Raw genomic sequence first — 16,450 nt, 5'->3', positions numbered from 1 at the left:
CCAATGTGAATATAGTCAGCGCGGGGTCAAAGTACTTGTCGCCATATTAGCAACATGCTTCCGATTAATGACAGCTGTGTCGCAATGTGTACGGTCGCCGTACACTATATGTAGGCGAAATCGACATGCGGTGTTTTCCGGCTGAACAAACGTAACGCCGGTTGGAATTTCCACGCCGTTTTTCAGCCGTTCATTCGGCTGTTTCTTTCTTTCTTTCTTTCTTTCTTTGGATATTTATTTATTCGGTTGTTCATTCACTTATTTCTTTGTTCATCATTCATCCACTTAGTATTTTTTATGTATTTATGTATCTATTGATTGATTGATTTCAATCATTTGAATAGTCCAATTTCGGTCCATTGATGTCGTGGCTATCTGAAAATTTCCCTTTGCAATGTTTGCTTGTCTTGTAAATCAAAAAGTTTCAAGAAGCCTCGTCACAAAAAGCAGCAAGTCAATTATTTCGTTTCAAGAAAAAGACCTCGTTGAGATTTTGCTCAATTGGTTTAAAATTTGAACAAGTCATGAAAAAAACCTCGCATAAACCCAGAATCAACTTGCTGTAAAATTATCCAAGACCACAATGGATAGATGTTAATCGTGTGAAAGGCCTTCTTTCAGGAATCGCACTTGTTTTCGTCCAGCCCCAAAAACAGCAGCTGCTCTTGAGCATCCATCAGTGTGTGGTCAACTCAAGCGAGAGCTCGCTTGACGTATGGAGATCAATGCAGCGCTGCCCGCATTGTGCCGCTAACTAAACACCCCCTGCCCCCTTGCATTCAATTTCACAGCTTTTTTTCTTCACGAGACCCCAAGAGGGGCCAAGTGCTTGAATGCAAAATGGAGGTGGAAGGTGGAAGCAAAGTTCCTGAAACACCCCAGTCCCCAAAAAACAACGTCAACTATGTAAAAGTGTCCAAAGTCCCTTTTTTTTTTCCCATCTCTCCCCAATGCGACACACGATCGCTTCAAATGATCAATTCATCGACAAACTCTGCCCGATGATCTTGAAAACGTTTTCTTCAATTCGTTTTTTTTCATCGTGATTTTGTTTTGGGGGTGTCTGTAGCAGCTGCTGCTAGTCATAATCAGAAATCAGAAAGTATTGAAGGATTTCCAAACCAAAATTCTAGATCAGATTATTCCTTACCTTCCTCATGACGTCGGTGAAAAGGTTTCTTCAGCCGTCATGTGTACTTCTTTGAAGGTCGCACGTTTCGCTTCCCATCCAACAAGCGTCAGCGAACTAAAGTCTTAGTGGTAGCATCGGCCCTATATATATATATATATATATACACTGTCCAGACATGGCGGTGGTGGACTCTGCTATGATATGATATCATATCCGAGTATCATACACCTGATTCATTCAAGTCTGAAATGACTTTGACTGGGAACTAAAAGGCACCCAAAGTGCTCTTTGAGGCTACGCATGAGTGCGTTTTGGGGATTAATAAGTTTTAGGGTGTTGGTTGACCGACAGGAAGCATAAAACGACTGACCCGTCAGGAAGTGTAAAGCGATCCGCATCGGTCGCTCATTTGGACACCAAAGCCGTGACTGCAAACAGCACGACGTGTCCTGCGGAGTCACCCGGAATCGAGCGTTGGTGTCGCGGCGCGGCAGCTGTTCAATCGCCACGTCCGGGAAATGCTCGCCGCTCGATTTTGGTTCAATCCGCGGCTCTAATCTATGACATGCGATCGGGGTACGCTGAGTTGTTGACTGATGTCAAGATTAGCCGACATGGCTAACGTTTCAGCCTCACCGACGGTGTCTTTGGTTACTTTTTATGACCGGGATTTAAGATAAGAAGCGGAGTGGGGGTGCGCAGCGACTTTTTTTTAGGGGAGTTGAAGGCCGTCTTAACAAGTTTGAGGAAACTTATTTCCTTAGAAGCTGTGTGTGGGTGGTATTTCAATTTTCTTAGCATTATAAGGAAATGTTTAGAAAGGCCTTTTTTTGGTGGGGCGGGAGGATGGGTGACCCAATTTTGCAGTGATGTTGAGTGGTGTACATCAGAGGTCGCCGCGTACCGGTCCGTGGGTCATTTGGTACCGGGCCGCGCAGAAAGAAAAAATAATTTACATAATTTCCATTTTATTTATCATCTGAGTTCGAACGATGTTTTATTTTGAAAAATGAGAAATTACCAGATTACATCCGTCTTTGTTTCACTTGTTTTTGTGGTATATCTTATTTTGAAGGCACGTTTAAACATGCCCGTGGTGACCATAGAATGTTCAGGGTGTGTTTGCTGCACCCTGTCAGGTTTGTTTCATCTTGGCAGACTTTTACCCATAGTTTTCTTTGATACTTTGTACTTTTCCGTTCAGTTGACTGATGTTTTCGATTTTGTTCCTGCTGACTTTATTTGAATACAACTTGTCAAATCCTGCTCCCTCCTGCCTGCTTTGTTTGGGATCCACAACCACCATCACCACCTCGCAAACCGTGACAACTTTATGAAGGATATTTTGTGTTTTTTGCAGGAAGGAGGGAGTGATAACTTTGTTGCATCATTTTAGACATACAAGTATTTTACATATGCATGTGCGGAGGTTACGCCAACTGGGGTGCATCCCAGATGAAAACTGCAAAACGATTTGCTAGCAAGGATGCGGCCACGCTAACGACGGCTGATTTACAACAGAGGGAAGAATTAGCCTGCAAAAGGCTCCAATTAAAATGGCTCCCTTTGATCATCGCGGGAGGCGACAGGAGGTGCGTCGCCGGATCAATCCAAAATGAAATCATTAGTTTCAATTAATGAGTGTAAAAGTCAGCCAATGGTATGCCAGGCGGCATTTCCTAATTGGCAGAGAGGCAGCGCGGCACGTGGCTGATTTGCGCAGCGTCCGTCGTAGGCTTTGGAGCGCACACCACACAAGGACACACAAATCCTTTCAAAATAAATGGCAAAAATGAACATTTGGATGGAAAATAAGAAATATTGAGGAAAAAAGCGTTAAAAAAAACATGAAATGTGTTATTTTATTATTAGTGAAATTAAAAAAATAAATATCCTATGGGGAACAGAAGAAATATATTATAGTGTATATCATGAATATATCATGGTGAAATTCCAAGCGGACAAATCAGCCCATTTCCAAAGTAGCTTGGAAGCCATCTTCTGCATTTTCCCATCCCACCTTTTGGCCACTGGTGTGTGCGTGCTTATAACTTCTATTCATTCAAACTTCATCACAAGCTCTCGAGGGTTGCTGGAGTCGATCCCAGCTGTCATTGGGTAGTACGCAAGAGACAACCTGAACCGGTTGCCAGCCAATTGCAAGGCACACAGAGCAACCATTCACAGGGACATTTCAGAGTGCTCAATTAGCCTGCCATGCATGTTTTTTGGAATGTGAGGGGGGGGGGGGGGGGGGGACCAGAGGACCCGGGGAAAATCCACGCAGGCCCGTGGAAAACATATAAACTCCATACAGCTGGAATTGAACCTGGTACTTCTACACTGTGAGGTCGCCGTGCCAACCACCGATACGCCGGGTCGCCCAACTTCTATTTATTTTGGGTGTAATTATTGGGATTAAGCTGCTGATTGTGAAACAGCCGCCTCCTCGTCACCAGGCTTTCCTTCCTCAACACCAAACGCTTTTCATTTGTCAGAAACGGATAAGGGGTTCGGGGGGGGGGGGGTTCAGTGGGAGGCACTGGCTCGGGGCGCCTTTGAGCCAGTGCCAAGTTCCTGCTCGCATTGTGTTGCCTACAGCTGGACTCTCCCTCCTTCCCCGTTCAATCCATTCTTTCCTTTCTTTGCCCGGCGTGGCCTTTTCTCTTCTGTGGAGAGGAGAGGGCAGGAGGTGGTCACTTGTCACCAGGCCAACTTTGGGGGTTTCCATCGCACACAAACACACGAGACGCAAAGCACTTGCCGGCCTTTGCTTAAGTTCTTCTCTAGACTTCTGATAGAGATTAGACAGAATAAGAAGTGATCATATTTAAAAGTTTCATGCTGTTGTATGCTTAGTCAACACTTGTGACTCAATACACAATTGAGGCACGGGCAACCTCAATCGGGTCAACAGACGCAGCAAGTTAAATGGTCTGCTTCGTGGGAGCAATTTAGGACTTCAAACTCTTTATCACAGGAAGAGGCCATTAGTCAGATTACAAATGTATCAGTTCATGGGAAACACAATGTTTTATTGCTAATAGCTGTTGGTGCTCAGAACGTCCAGAGGTGTGGTATTCTAATCAAGAAAACTATGTATTACTAATGTATCACTTTAATTTGCATGTACTCTCAATAAATAGCTTGGCAGAGGGACGCAGAATTCAGACGTATCTCATGGGTGACTGAGATTCCTTTTCATCGATGGACCACTCCTGTACGACTGAGAGCTTACACAGACGTGAGCATCACTAGCGTCAAATGTATTTTTCATCACAGCGAGCTGGTGACTCGCATCGGAATGGGCTCCGCCTTGTTCAAACGACTTAGTTCCAATAGTCTGGAAAAATGGCACTGCCTCTTGCCACCCGGAAGTGCACGTAGCGCCCTGGCCCGAAGGTCGATAATACGGCCTGGTCTAGCGCAGACTTGTTTCCACACAGGTTAGTTTCAGAGCAGCTCATATCCAGCGGCTACTTGATCCCTGCCATCCATCATAGCTTTCACATTTTGCCTGCGGCGCTTACTCCCCATTTCATGGATCACAGAACTGCTGGCTACTCTCCGAAACGTTGATGTAGGGGTGGCGAGGCTGGTGCACGTTTTTTTTTTTTACAAAACAGAGTCATGTGATCCTGTTGTATTTTTGTTGGGTGGAATTTAACCCACCAGACACCCTGCAACCTGACAACATGATAAGCTGTCTACTCTCATAACCGATATCCATAAAAGGGTTCAAAAACATAACCGTGGTTACTCGCAACATTGTGGAATAGCCACTTTTCAAGTGTTGACCGCTACCCTAATTGTAGTTGAAGGCATCGTCCCCACGTATTGTAAGGTCATCTTTGATACCGTCATTTACAACCTGAGAGCAGGGACCAATCATAGCAGAGTCCGGCACCGCCACGTCCGGACGGTAGAGATATATATAGGGCCGAAACTACCAGTAAGACTTTAGTTTGCTGACGAAGCTTCTTGGATAAGAAGCGAAATGTCCGACACCTTCAAAGAAGTACGTAGAAGTAAGAAGTATGATTGGTCCCTGCTCTCAGGTTGGGGGGGAGAAGAGGACTACTTCCTGCGGCTCCACTTGAATACTCTATTGTTCTGACTGGCGACTGGCCTGATTGCCATATTTGCTCTGGTATCACCTGATACCAGAGCAAATATGGCAATCAAAGAAGTACACATGACGGCTGAAGAAACCTTTTCACCGAGAGTATGAATGGGCTCAGTAGTAAACCTTGATGTATGACCGTTAGTGTCTTTACACTGTGAACTGAGCTGGAACATGAAGCTTATTACCTGTTCTTTCCCCCCAGATGCAAAACAAGAGAGACAAGTCTCACTTTGAAGTGAATGACTCGCTTTTGCGGGCCACACATTCAATTTGTTAGCGCTTCTTTCGGACTATGAGGTGCACGTTTGAAGTCACATTTGTGTCAAGCTAACCTCGTAATTAGATTTTCTGTAACAGCGACTCCCTTGCCCACCGCCGGTTATTTCCAGAGAGCCTCAAATCAAAGGGTGGCGGTCGGGGGATCCCGTACAATTTGCATATGAATGCACAGGCGATGTTGAGTGTTTGGCAGCGGGTGGGGGTTGTTGGACAGGGAGAGCGTGGCTTAAGCGCTTGGACCGAGTGGGTTTACCCAGCAAGCCCTGATTTTAGTCTGTGGCCCAGGGCAAAGCTATCATTAGGAAGTCGCGGAGGGATGGCGTCAAACTCATTCTCTCCCGATGCCTGCTAAATGCTAACACTTTAATGAATGGCTTCAGTGTGGGAATTTTAGTTTTTGTAGTGTTGCATTATCCAATTTGTACTTTATTGGTATGCACTTCTGTCACCAAATAGATTTGTTTCCTGCAGTTCTTGTAATCATAAAACAATCTCAATACCAGTCTGGAAATTGAAGAGGAAGTTGGCCATTTTGGTTTCAAAGCCCCCATTTCAGGCAAGAATTCATTGATGGGAACTCACTCTGATCCGATTCAGATGCTTGGATGTTTATTTTCAGTGTATTTAGACGCAATTTCCAGGAAATAGAATTAGGCTTAACGGACAACCGACACCATTTTTTGTTTCCTAACTGACATCAATCAGAATCAAAACAATGGCTTCAGGTTCGGAGAAGATGCTTTCTTGTTACTCATCCAGTTATGAATAGGATTCAAATAGTTCTGAAGAGGAAAGCATACATGTTTGCAATCATGTCAATTAAAGAAGTTCTTCCGTATCAATTCAAGCCATCAATGACAGTAATGTAGCACCCAGAACATGCAAAAGATGGCGCCCAAGCTCCGATGGAAATGGGCTGATTTGTGTCAACTAGTATCAAATAGTAGTCTTGGTTCAACACACAGCGATTCACCATTTGGACATCAGGAATCATTGTTGTCAGCTGCACAATATTGTGAAGGCTCAAATGTCAACAGTCACTTTCAAACTCACTAATATTTATCGTAAATGTATTCCTTTTTAGAGAAACAAGAGGGGATCTAATCGACGCATTGTCACGAACGCTGCCGACATGATGCTTTCACAACAGGCCGCTCTATTTATAGCCCGGCCACAATTAGAGTGTTGTGTGACGCGCCACATGTAATTAGCGCCGCGCTCAAGGAAGCGTCGGCAGAAGTGTCAAGAAGCCTCCAGCCGGCTTTTGTCTGGAATTTTCAAAAGAGGTTGGAGGGGGTGTCCCGAGCTTGTCTGCGGTAATAAACGGCACCAAGGGGGCTTCGGTGCGGTCGTCCTTCCACCCAAAAAAAAAAAAAACAAAACAAAACAAAAAGCTCCAATGACGCAATTTAAATTTATAGAGTGGCTTAGTGTGTAGTGTGTCCTCCATTAGAGAGCTTTTCCTTTTAAAGCACGTTGCCATTGTTGCAAGGAGACAATGGTGTCAAATGCACCATTGCACCAAATGCACCAATTTCTGCAAAACTGGGGAATTACAGTAGTCTCAGTAAACCTTTCACACGGAACCCAGCATGGGCGGTGCATTGGTCCACATGTGTCTGCTTTCACACAGCTTCACCGAAAAGACAGTCACGCCACATCGTGATGTTGTGTAAACTGTCGTATTTCACCACAAAAAGTTGGCATTTTAGTTTTAACAGTGGGGAATTGAAAATATGATAAAGCGCTGGTCAGACCTCTGACAATATTATTTCACTTTCACGAGGCGGCATTTGCCTTTTGTACAGCCGACCCCATTTCAAGCTCAGATAACTCCAGACCCATATAACTTCGGAATTGACTCTGTAGTGAATGTTTATGTAGTCCTAAAACTCCATAATTTGTGCGTCCTGGAATTCAAGTGACAATGACAAAAACCCTGGCACTGGAGTGAACACATTTTTGCCCGTCTAGCAAATAATTTTATAATAAGTTAATTGGCGTATGTTTTGCAGAAATTCTCTATTTGCGTGTCATCACGACCACCCAAGCACAACACTTCAAAAGCATACTTGAACATCATGTCGTGGGCTTTTTAACATCACCGCAGAGTTAGCCGGCACGACATGCGCCAGAATAGCAGCGACGTCAGCATATCGAGCCCCATGGCGACCGATCCCACCCCCATACACACATGGTCCTTTGGTCGAGAAGAACAATCGCGATAAATCACATCAAGGCACGACAAAAACAACGTGGCTTCCGCATGTTATTCCACAAAGAAAACCGCTAACTTATCCCCTTTGTTCAAGTCAACATTTGGACGCCAATTAGCATCCGCTAGCATATCCTTGCCATTGCTGTTTGATGAGCCGCCCGACTCTTCAAAGACGGCCTAGCGACTAAACCGGCCCGGTCACTCTACGTGGGTAATGCTTCCAAGGCGGCCCCCAATGACCTTAATCGCTTCCAGAGCCTCCGTTGCCGCCGAGTAGCTTCAAGCAAACCGACACTGACTCACGAGCCACTTCCTCTGAAGCTTTTTGTCTGCCACGGGATGGGCGCTAAAAGTATTTCAACCCAAAGTCAAATCAACAAAGGATATCTTTTTTTGATCCACGGCCAGACAAATAGATTCGTGTGAGGACAAGTACCTCAACCTTCTTTATGTCCAAAACACAAGAAGTCAATGGCTTGTGACCGTCTGGGATTTAGCGCACCTGTGGCACCTGTGTTGCTTCAGTGTTGTTGCGTGCAAGGGGGCAACACACACACACACACACACACACACACACACACACACACACACACACACACACACACACACAAATACGTACTGTTGCATCATGCAGTCAACTTCTTTAGCTGACTTGATGTGTGTATAACTAACTAAATAGGTAGGTAGGTAAGTCGGTAGGTAGGTACAGTTTGTTTCTTTAATTATAATGCTATAGCACATTTATTAAACATAAAATGAGTTATGTTTTGTGTAGTTTTAAGGCTTAGAAAACAGAAAAGTATGTTTTATGGGAACAGATTATTCTCATTTTAATGGTTTCCTATGTGAAATTAATTTTTGGGATACATACTTTTCGCCTTACACACTCTGTCTAGGAACCAATTAAGTTCGTAAGCCAAGGTATCACTGTGTATGTATATATGTATATATAGCTTTATTTTTTTATCAGTGAGGATTTTTTTAAAGGTCCATATTTTTCAGAAAATATGATATATGTATTTTCTCTTGAAAAATGTCATTCATCATTGAGGAAAGAGACTTCATAGATGTTTTTCCCTTTTTTTTTTACAATTGATATGTTTTACTTTGTGTTTGACTTTGGTTTTCAGAAGATATACATACTCCACCCTCGGAAAGCAGGAGTACATGATCTTTTCTTGTAAATATACGACAAGATGAGCTTCCTCCATGAGCAGCCGCATGCTACATAGCTGCACATAATCGGCAAGGGGGAACGAGACATCCACGGATTTCAGGTGCAACTCTGCTATTCTCTCTCTCGGCTGCTGTTTAGCAATATACGCTAATGGGCGCGAGAGGAAGAAATGAATAATGTATCGCCTAGCATGGTTTTTCAAGTGCTGCCCTCCCAAGTGCTCCATTATGACCGCACCAGTTGCAGTCGAGCACTTTGGGTCAGTGGACGTTTCCGATGTACTCGGATTGCTCGCCATCAATCACATCAAGAGGAAATAAAAAAAAACCCACAGTCTGACTGACGGCTTTTTGGACGCGGGAACCGCGTTGCGCATTAGCACATGAGCGCATTTAGGTTGACGCTAAGTGCTGTTTCTTACTTGATTGCTATAGGTTTAGCGGTGCTATTGCTAAACCTTCTGTGAATGCCATTTGATGTTTGTGTCCTGGGAATTCCTTAGATTTAAAGGACAACCGATGCCTCCGGACAAATTACGTCCATAATTGGCAAAATCACTTCAAATGACTTCGACTGAGCGTATTTTACAAAGATTCCACCGCATACAGCTAGCTATATTTGACGTTTTAAGACTCACGCTGAATATTCAGGAAGTCTTGTTTCCAGTTGATGACGATCCCCTACGTGATGTCATATTTGGAACGCCCCCTGACCGAGAAAGCGATACACAATGCATTTTGCAGTACTTTGTTTGGTCTGAAAACTTCGTGTTGATGGCAAAATTAGAAGGAAAACACATAAATAACGCCATGGTGAATCGTGTGTTGCACCAAGACTACTAGTTGATACTAGTTGACACAAATTCCCAGCAGACAAATCAGCCCATTTCCAACGGAGCTTGGGCGCCATCTTCTACATTTTTTGGGATCGCGTCCTGACGGCTTGAATTGATACGGGAGGACTCCTTTAATGGATTGCAAACATGTATGCTTTCCTCTTCCGAACTATTTGAATCATATTCATAACTGGATGAGTAACAAGAAAGCATATTCTCCCAATCTGAAGCCATTGTTTTGATTCTCCAGCAAGGCAAGACGTCCTGGCGTGACGTCACGAACAAGGGGGCGGGATCTTCTGAAATTCGGCATCTCCGAGGTCATTTTGAAGTCGTTTTGGGACATTTGCATTACAGAGAGAGATTTATTTTTTTTTTCTGCGGGCGCAAGGAGGATAGTATTAATAAAGATGGCTGTGCAATGAGGAGGAATGGGGGGGGGTCATTAATTCATACACCGGTGTTTTTCCTCTTGGCCGGGCTGAGAACTGATGTTAAATCGAGATAAATTGGCTTTGATGTGCTTGATAACAAGGCGAGATTACATGTGATGTACTCTGGAAAATTGATTCTTTTTTTTTCCGTTCCCGTACACTTCATGCTTGACTGAAAGGCAATTTGGGAGTTTAATATAGGATATAAGCATTCATCCGATTAGAACCGGAAATACATTGGCTTTGCTTCGTCAAAGTCATCCGTGGTGACTCTTAATTTGAAATAACACAAACAAAAAAAATAAACATCACAAGCAGCACAGCCATAGTTTTATGACAACCAATAAAAAGCAAGAAGAAAATCATACCCGGAACATATTTAGAAAAACATATTCAAAGTCACAGACCAGTTCACAGAATGAGTGTTTCATGATAAGTCATGACATTTGTCTCGTTTTGCACAATTTATGTCACTGTTGCTGTTATTAAATTAAATTAATTACATTACATTACATTGCATTACATTACATTAAAATACAATTTATTAAATTACATTACATTACATTAAGATACGATACACTACACTAAACTAAAATTAAATTAAATTAAATTAAATTAAATTAAATTAGACAAGACTAGATTGAATGTAACTAAACTAAACTTAATTACGTTTAATTTAATTAAATCAAATTAAATTGACTTAAATGTAATTTAATTAAACTTTATTGGTCTCACAGTGGAGACATTCACAATTCTCAACACAAATCCAACCGAACTAAACCAGCTTTCTAGGTAGAAATGTTTAATTGTCAAAAAAACGTGGGGCTTTCCAAAGTATCTTTTTACAATCAATGTTCACGAGTCACAAGAAGGAGTCATGCCTCATTTTCGATTTATGGAAGCGCAATAAGCTTGTAACGCTCACGAGTTCCTCGTCTGACTCATGTTGGGTCAAGAATGGCGAGAGAGGCTTGGTTGGGGGGGTTGTCCCAGGCTGAATGCCCCGCCCCCCCATACTTGGGGCACCTGCACGCTACACAAAAGCTCCCCTGAATTTTGTCTTCTTGGTAGCGAGGAAAACGGAGAAAGTGGGTCGCTCGGGGTGGATGTCGGCAGGGTTGTGGTGGCGTGGGAGGTCGCGGCGGGCGGTGGGTGCTGTTTCAACTTTAGCAACAGTGAAAACAAAGTCAGACAAACTGAAGCCACAGCAGGGGAACAGCTGGAGGCCGCCAGGGCTGGAGTGCCGTCTGGGTGGTCCGACACACAAACACCAAGCGAGATGCTCGGAAACGCAGAAGTGATATCAGGACAAACACCCGTCAGGCATCGTCATCAACTCCAAAACAAGACTTCCTCAATATTTGGCGCGAGTCTTCAAAGGTAAAATAGAGCTTTATATGCCGTGGAATCTTTGTCAAATACGCTCAGTCAAAGTCATTTTACAAATTATGGACACGACTTGTCCGGAGACGTCGGTTGTTCTATAAGCATTCCAGCTTTCAACATTAATTGGAGAAATCTTGACCCATGATACCTGAATCAGTTCAACCACACACACACACACACACACACACACACAAACACCCCCTAAAAACACACACACATATTCCTGTTTTAATGGTTTTGTGAGGTCCGGATCACTCCAGATAAGGAGTGAGGACCACCGTTGCTGATAAGTTTAAAGACGAACGAGTGTTCCATTTGAAGACTAAATGTCACCTCATTTCCCACTTCAACTTCTTTAAAAACAAAAATTAAAAAGTGGACTTGAAACTGAAATAACAGCAGGAGTGAGGTTTTTAAATGGCTACATTCAAAGTCCTCACCCCTGTGGTGAATTTGGTTAAATATCATTTTACTTCTTGTGCTATGAACTTTTTCCTCTCATTAAGCACGCACACACACACATAAATACACACAGTGAGTAAAAAGTGTGTGTATTCAAGTGAAATGAAAATACACACCAAAAAATCATTTGTGAATTTGTGAGGACCTCTCTGAAACGTTAACACATGCATATATAGACCCTCTAGAAGCCTTTAGACTGAAAAACTTGTGAGGAACGGCCAAAAGGTCCTCTCTTGTCAAAAATGTCCTCACTCCGTATGTTATGAAATGTTAGTGGTCCTCACAAGAGCAGTCATACAAGCACACGCACACATGCACACACTGACTCTCCCCTCCTCCTGGATATCGGACATCCATCTAGCCAGCATCGTCTGCTAAGCCTCACTGGGCAATTAACCACATTGAAAGTGAAAGCTCTAATCAATTCTTGGCTGTCTCCACCACACACACACACACACACACACAAACACACACAAACACACACACACAAATTCTCGACAGTTTGTTGGCATTGCCGTTTAGACGAGTGTCCAAACTGCATTTTTAAATCTACAAGTCCCTTGAAAAGCACAAAAAAAAAAAAAAAAGACACCAGCCAGTCTGTTGATAAGCGCAAATGTAAAATCGCTTTTCTGGCCTTCAGTGAACGCAACACAATAAGCTGTTATGTAACCTTTTGTTAAAAAAAATGACACAACCATACTGATTACAACTGTTTTATTTTGTCATTTACATGTGAATGTCCTTTGACATACAAACACATGAATATTTAAAGGACAACCGACGCCAAGTTGTGTCCATAAATTGTAAAATGACTTCAAATGACTTCTACTGATGTGACATCACATCAGGAACGCCCCTGACCGAGAAAGCGACACACAATGCATTTTGGGTACTTTGTTTGACCTGAAAACTTCGTGTTGATAGCGAAATTAGAAGGAAAAAACATGAATAACGCCATGGTGAATTGTTGTGTGTTGCATTAAGACTACTATTTGATACTAGTTGACACAAATTCCCAGCAGACAAATCAGCCCATTTCCTAGGGAGCTTGGGCGCCATCTTGTGCATTTTCTGGGACGCTACATTGGTGTCATTGACGGCTCAAATTGATAAGGGAGGACTTCTTTAATCGATTGCAAACATTGATGCTTTCCTCTTCAGAACTATTTGAATCATATTCATAACTAGATGAGTAACAAGAAAGCATCTTCTCCCAATCTGAAGCCATTGTTTTGGTTCTCAAGCAAGCAGACGTCTTGGTGTGACGTCACGAACAAGGTGGCGGGACCTTCTGAAGCTGGCCATTTCTGGTTTCATTTTGAAGTCGTTTTTGGACACTTGAAGTCATTTTTATTGTTTTTTTGCATTTGACTAAAAATATCAGCCTGCGTGTTTTGGGTATTTTAGATGCCATAAAACGTTTTTCTGATGTCAGTTAGGAAAAAAAAATGGTGTCGGTTGTCCTTTAAGAGTATACATACTTGAAAAAAACACACGTGATTTTATGCTACTGCTAGAAAAGGCCAACCAGTGTCCAATGTCACATGTATAAGAACGTTTTGTTGTGATTAAAATATCAGCAGTCGTAATGCAAAACCTCAAAAAAATCTGCTTTATTTTTGCAAACGCTGACGACTGTCATGAAAAGTTGTTCAATCTACGCGAATTGATCACAAGAAAAACAACAATGGCGGTGCCGTATTGGCCTAGCGTTTGTGCTAATGGTGACAAGATCTCGTTTTATCGATCAACAGCGGCCCAAATGTCAGCACCAGCCAGCGGGCCTCGAGACCCCCTTAGCAAACCAACACCGAGGGGAGGCGCGCGAGGGGGGTAGAAGCTTGGGTTGGGGGTGGCGGGCCAAGAAAAAGGCAGCCGCAGAATAGCCTACAGGACTCCTGAGGCTGTTGGGACAGACGGACATTGATCGAGGAGCAAAATGAATAATGATTGGACAGATTATATAGTGTAAATAATTCCTGGCTTCGGTTTCAACCGGGGAAACGTTGAATTGCAAATTTTCATACAAAAAAAAAAGATATATAAAGAAATAAATACATGAAAAAATGTATTGTATTGTACAGGTATTAGCATTAGCAAGATTAGCATGAGAGCACCGGCCTGACTTTATTTTTAAGAGCTGAACCTTGCAGTTTCCTGCGAAGAAACAATGCAGAGGGGGGTTGGTACAGAGTAGAGTAGAGAGTGGGGGTTGGGACCCAATTTGTATAAACTCTGAAAAGCCTCTGACGCTTATTGTTTTGTTCCTTTTGTTTCTTCCTCAACTTTTTAAGCCTCCAATCTGATTGTGTTTCATAGTTTTTGGAGAAAAGCATTCACACACGTGCTATTTGTAATATATGAGCAAATCGTATTTTCATGTTCGACTAGTGATGCCTGGCTATAGTCCAAAGGAGCACCGAACTCGCTTACACAAAGCAACACACTGTTTAGTGAAAATAATTTTCGTTTTAATTCCAATAATCTGGTGACATTCCTGCAGCCAATCAGCTTTCTCTTATCATGCTACAATTAAATGTTACTTTTACATGATAACTACACTGTGGTCATTGTGAATTATAACTCACTTATGAATTGCCTACATTCACAGTTTGTATAAGTTTCAAATTTCGGAGGTTTATCGAAAGCATCGTGAAATATTTTACTTCCGGGGTTGTTCAATTTTCTCTGATTTTCTAAAGTTCTTGCATCTTTTTTCATTTCTGTTTGATGGCGTTAAAAATAACTTTAAAAAACTACAAATCTCAATTTCTGTTTAATTTTGGTAAAGATCTCCAGAATGTGACACGTAGTGTAAAATTTTTCTTTCTTGCTCTTCGAGCTTTGATGTACAGTACCAACTCTGAATTCTTTGAGCTTCCATCGTATTTATTTCCCTCAGATTTCCGAGGTATGTGGAACGCACCATCACTCGGTAAAAGGGGCGTTCAATTGTCCCATATTCCTGTTTTCCATTTTAAAAAGTCTTCATTTGGCTTTTATGTCGTTCAAACTCTCTTTCGAATCCCACGTGTTGCGGTCACCTATCGTAAAGCCACACATGGACAGATAAAGACCTCCACGGGGGGCTCTTTTTGCGTGGGGGGCCGCCTCAGAGGCGCATTTAAAGTTACCGCTGCTCCTCCGCGTGTCGTGATAGGCTGACGCCTGCGAAGAAAGAAGCTGCTCGGACTGGACTCGCCAGTGCTGCTGGAGACGCTCTGGCAACCACCTCGGCCACCGAGCTCCGGCGAGAGGGAATACACGACGCGTATTTTGTTTGTTTTTTTCATATTTTTATAGTAGTCTTTTTTAAAATTCACTCTATTTATTGTCCCCCGGAGGAGGGCTATGAACGCCTCACGAGCGGCGTTGGCGGACGATGTTGAAAGAAGAACCGGAATCCGAGCCTGAGCAGCCGAACGGAACTTATTGTTATGTCGCGATTGTTTGGGCTATGCTACTCCCGAGTGAGCTCGGCTTCGCTCCGTCGTCGAGGAATATTTGGCCGCTTTTTAACCAACTTTGAAGGATAAACGGCGACCGAAGGAAGGGTTCTTTTTAAAGGATTTTTTTTCTCTCTCGCTCCTCTTCGGGGATTTAAATTCGCTGGTGCTCCTCGTGGGGGTTGAGGGGAGATATTCATGTGGCCACCTTCTCGTTTCTAGTTTTCCCTCTTTTGGGAGTGTGGGGGGAGAGCGTGCATAATGAGCAAAGAACGACCCAAAAGGAATATTATTCAGAAGAAATACGTAAGTACACCAAGTTTCTTGCTTTAAATGTTTCAACTTTCATTTGAGGGGTGGGGGATAAGAACTGGGGGCTCGGGGGGGCGAAGCTCCCAGTAGGCACATTGTGCCTTTCCAAAACATGCTTTAAACCCTAAATTTGACATCAAACTCCAGCATTCCTCAATTTTTAGTCCTCTTTTGGGGGCTTTTGTGGACACCTTTTTATCGCCGTGCTTGCTGCTTCCGCGACCGTGCCTGGCATCATTGTTTCCACTTTTGTGCTAATTGGGTTGAATGGTGTTAAATGGACACAACGTGGCTTTAATTTGGAGGCAAAATGGCTTTTTGTGAGATCGCATTTCAATGTGGGGAGGGGGCGCGAGGGGCAGTCGTCGATGGCTCTCAGCCCACCAAGCGGTCTCTTCGTCTTATCTCACTTTTTTGGGGTGTTGATGAATAATAACACCGGCTTTGGAGCCCTTTAATTCCTCGGGAGCGTGTTTTAACTCCACGCGAGTGTGTTGTCGTCTGTGGTCCCTTTAATCAGCTCCTTCCTCGTCGAAGTGAACGAGGAAAGGGAAAGGGGGTCACGCGAAATCAGCATTTTTTTCCCCCATCTTGAATTTTACCCCCACTCAAACGTGTTTTCCTTGGAGTGGTGGGGGTC

General features: G+C 43.2%; 1 protein-coding gene across 2 annotated transcripts in view; it reads left to right on the top strand.

The window, feature by feature from the left end:
* The window catches only part of jarid2b (jumonji and AT-rich interaction domain containing 2b), a 62,034-nt gene that overhangs the window by 5,809 nt on the left and 39,775 nt on the right, over positions 1 to 16,450 (top strand). Inside the window, exon 1 of one of the 2 annotated variants that reach the window (XM_089023374.1) lies at positions 15,250 to 15,804. The exons of the other annotated variant lie outside the window; for it this stretch is intronic. Coding sequence (XP_088879500.1) covers positions 15,760 to 15,804 — 45 coding nt within the window. The 5' untranslated portion in view covers positions 15,250 to 15,759. Of the gene's footprint in view, positions 1 to 15,249; positions 15,805 to 16,450 lie in introns of those variants that run through there. 2 annotated transcript variants of the gene reach the window in all.

Source organism: Hippocampus bargibanti, linkage group LG20, assembly GCF_051943395.1.
Source record: "Hippocampus bargibanti isolate YZ-2025 linkage group LG20, ASM5194339v1, whole genome shotgun sequence".
NCBI lineage: Eukaryota > Metazoa > Chordata > Actinopteri > Syngnathiformes > Syngnathidae > Hippocampus > Hippocampus bargibanti.
The sequence above is the reverse complement of the archived record's forward strand: the minus strand, read 5'-3'. Positions and strand labels throughout refer to the sequence as shown.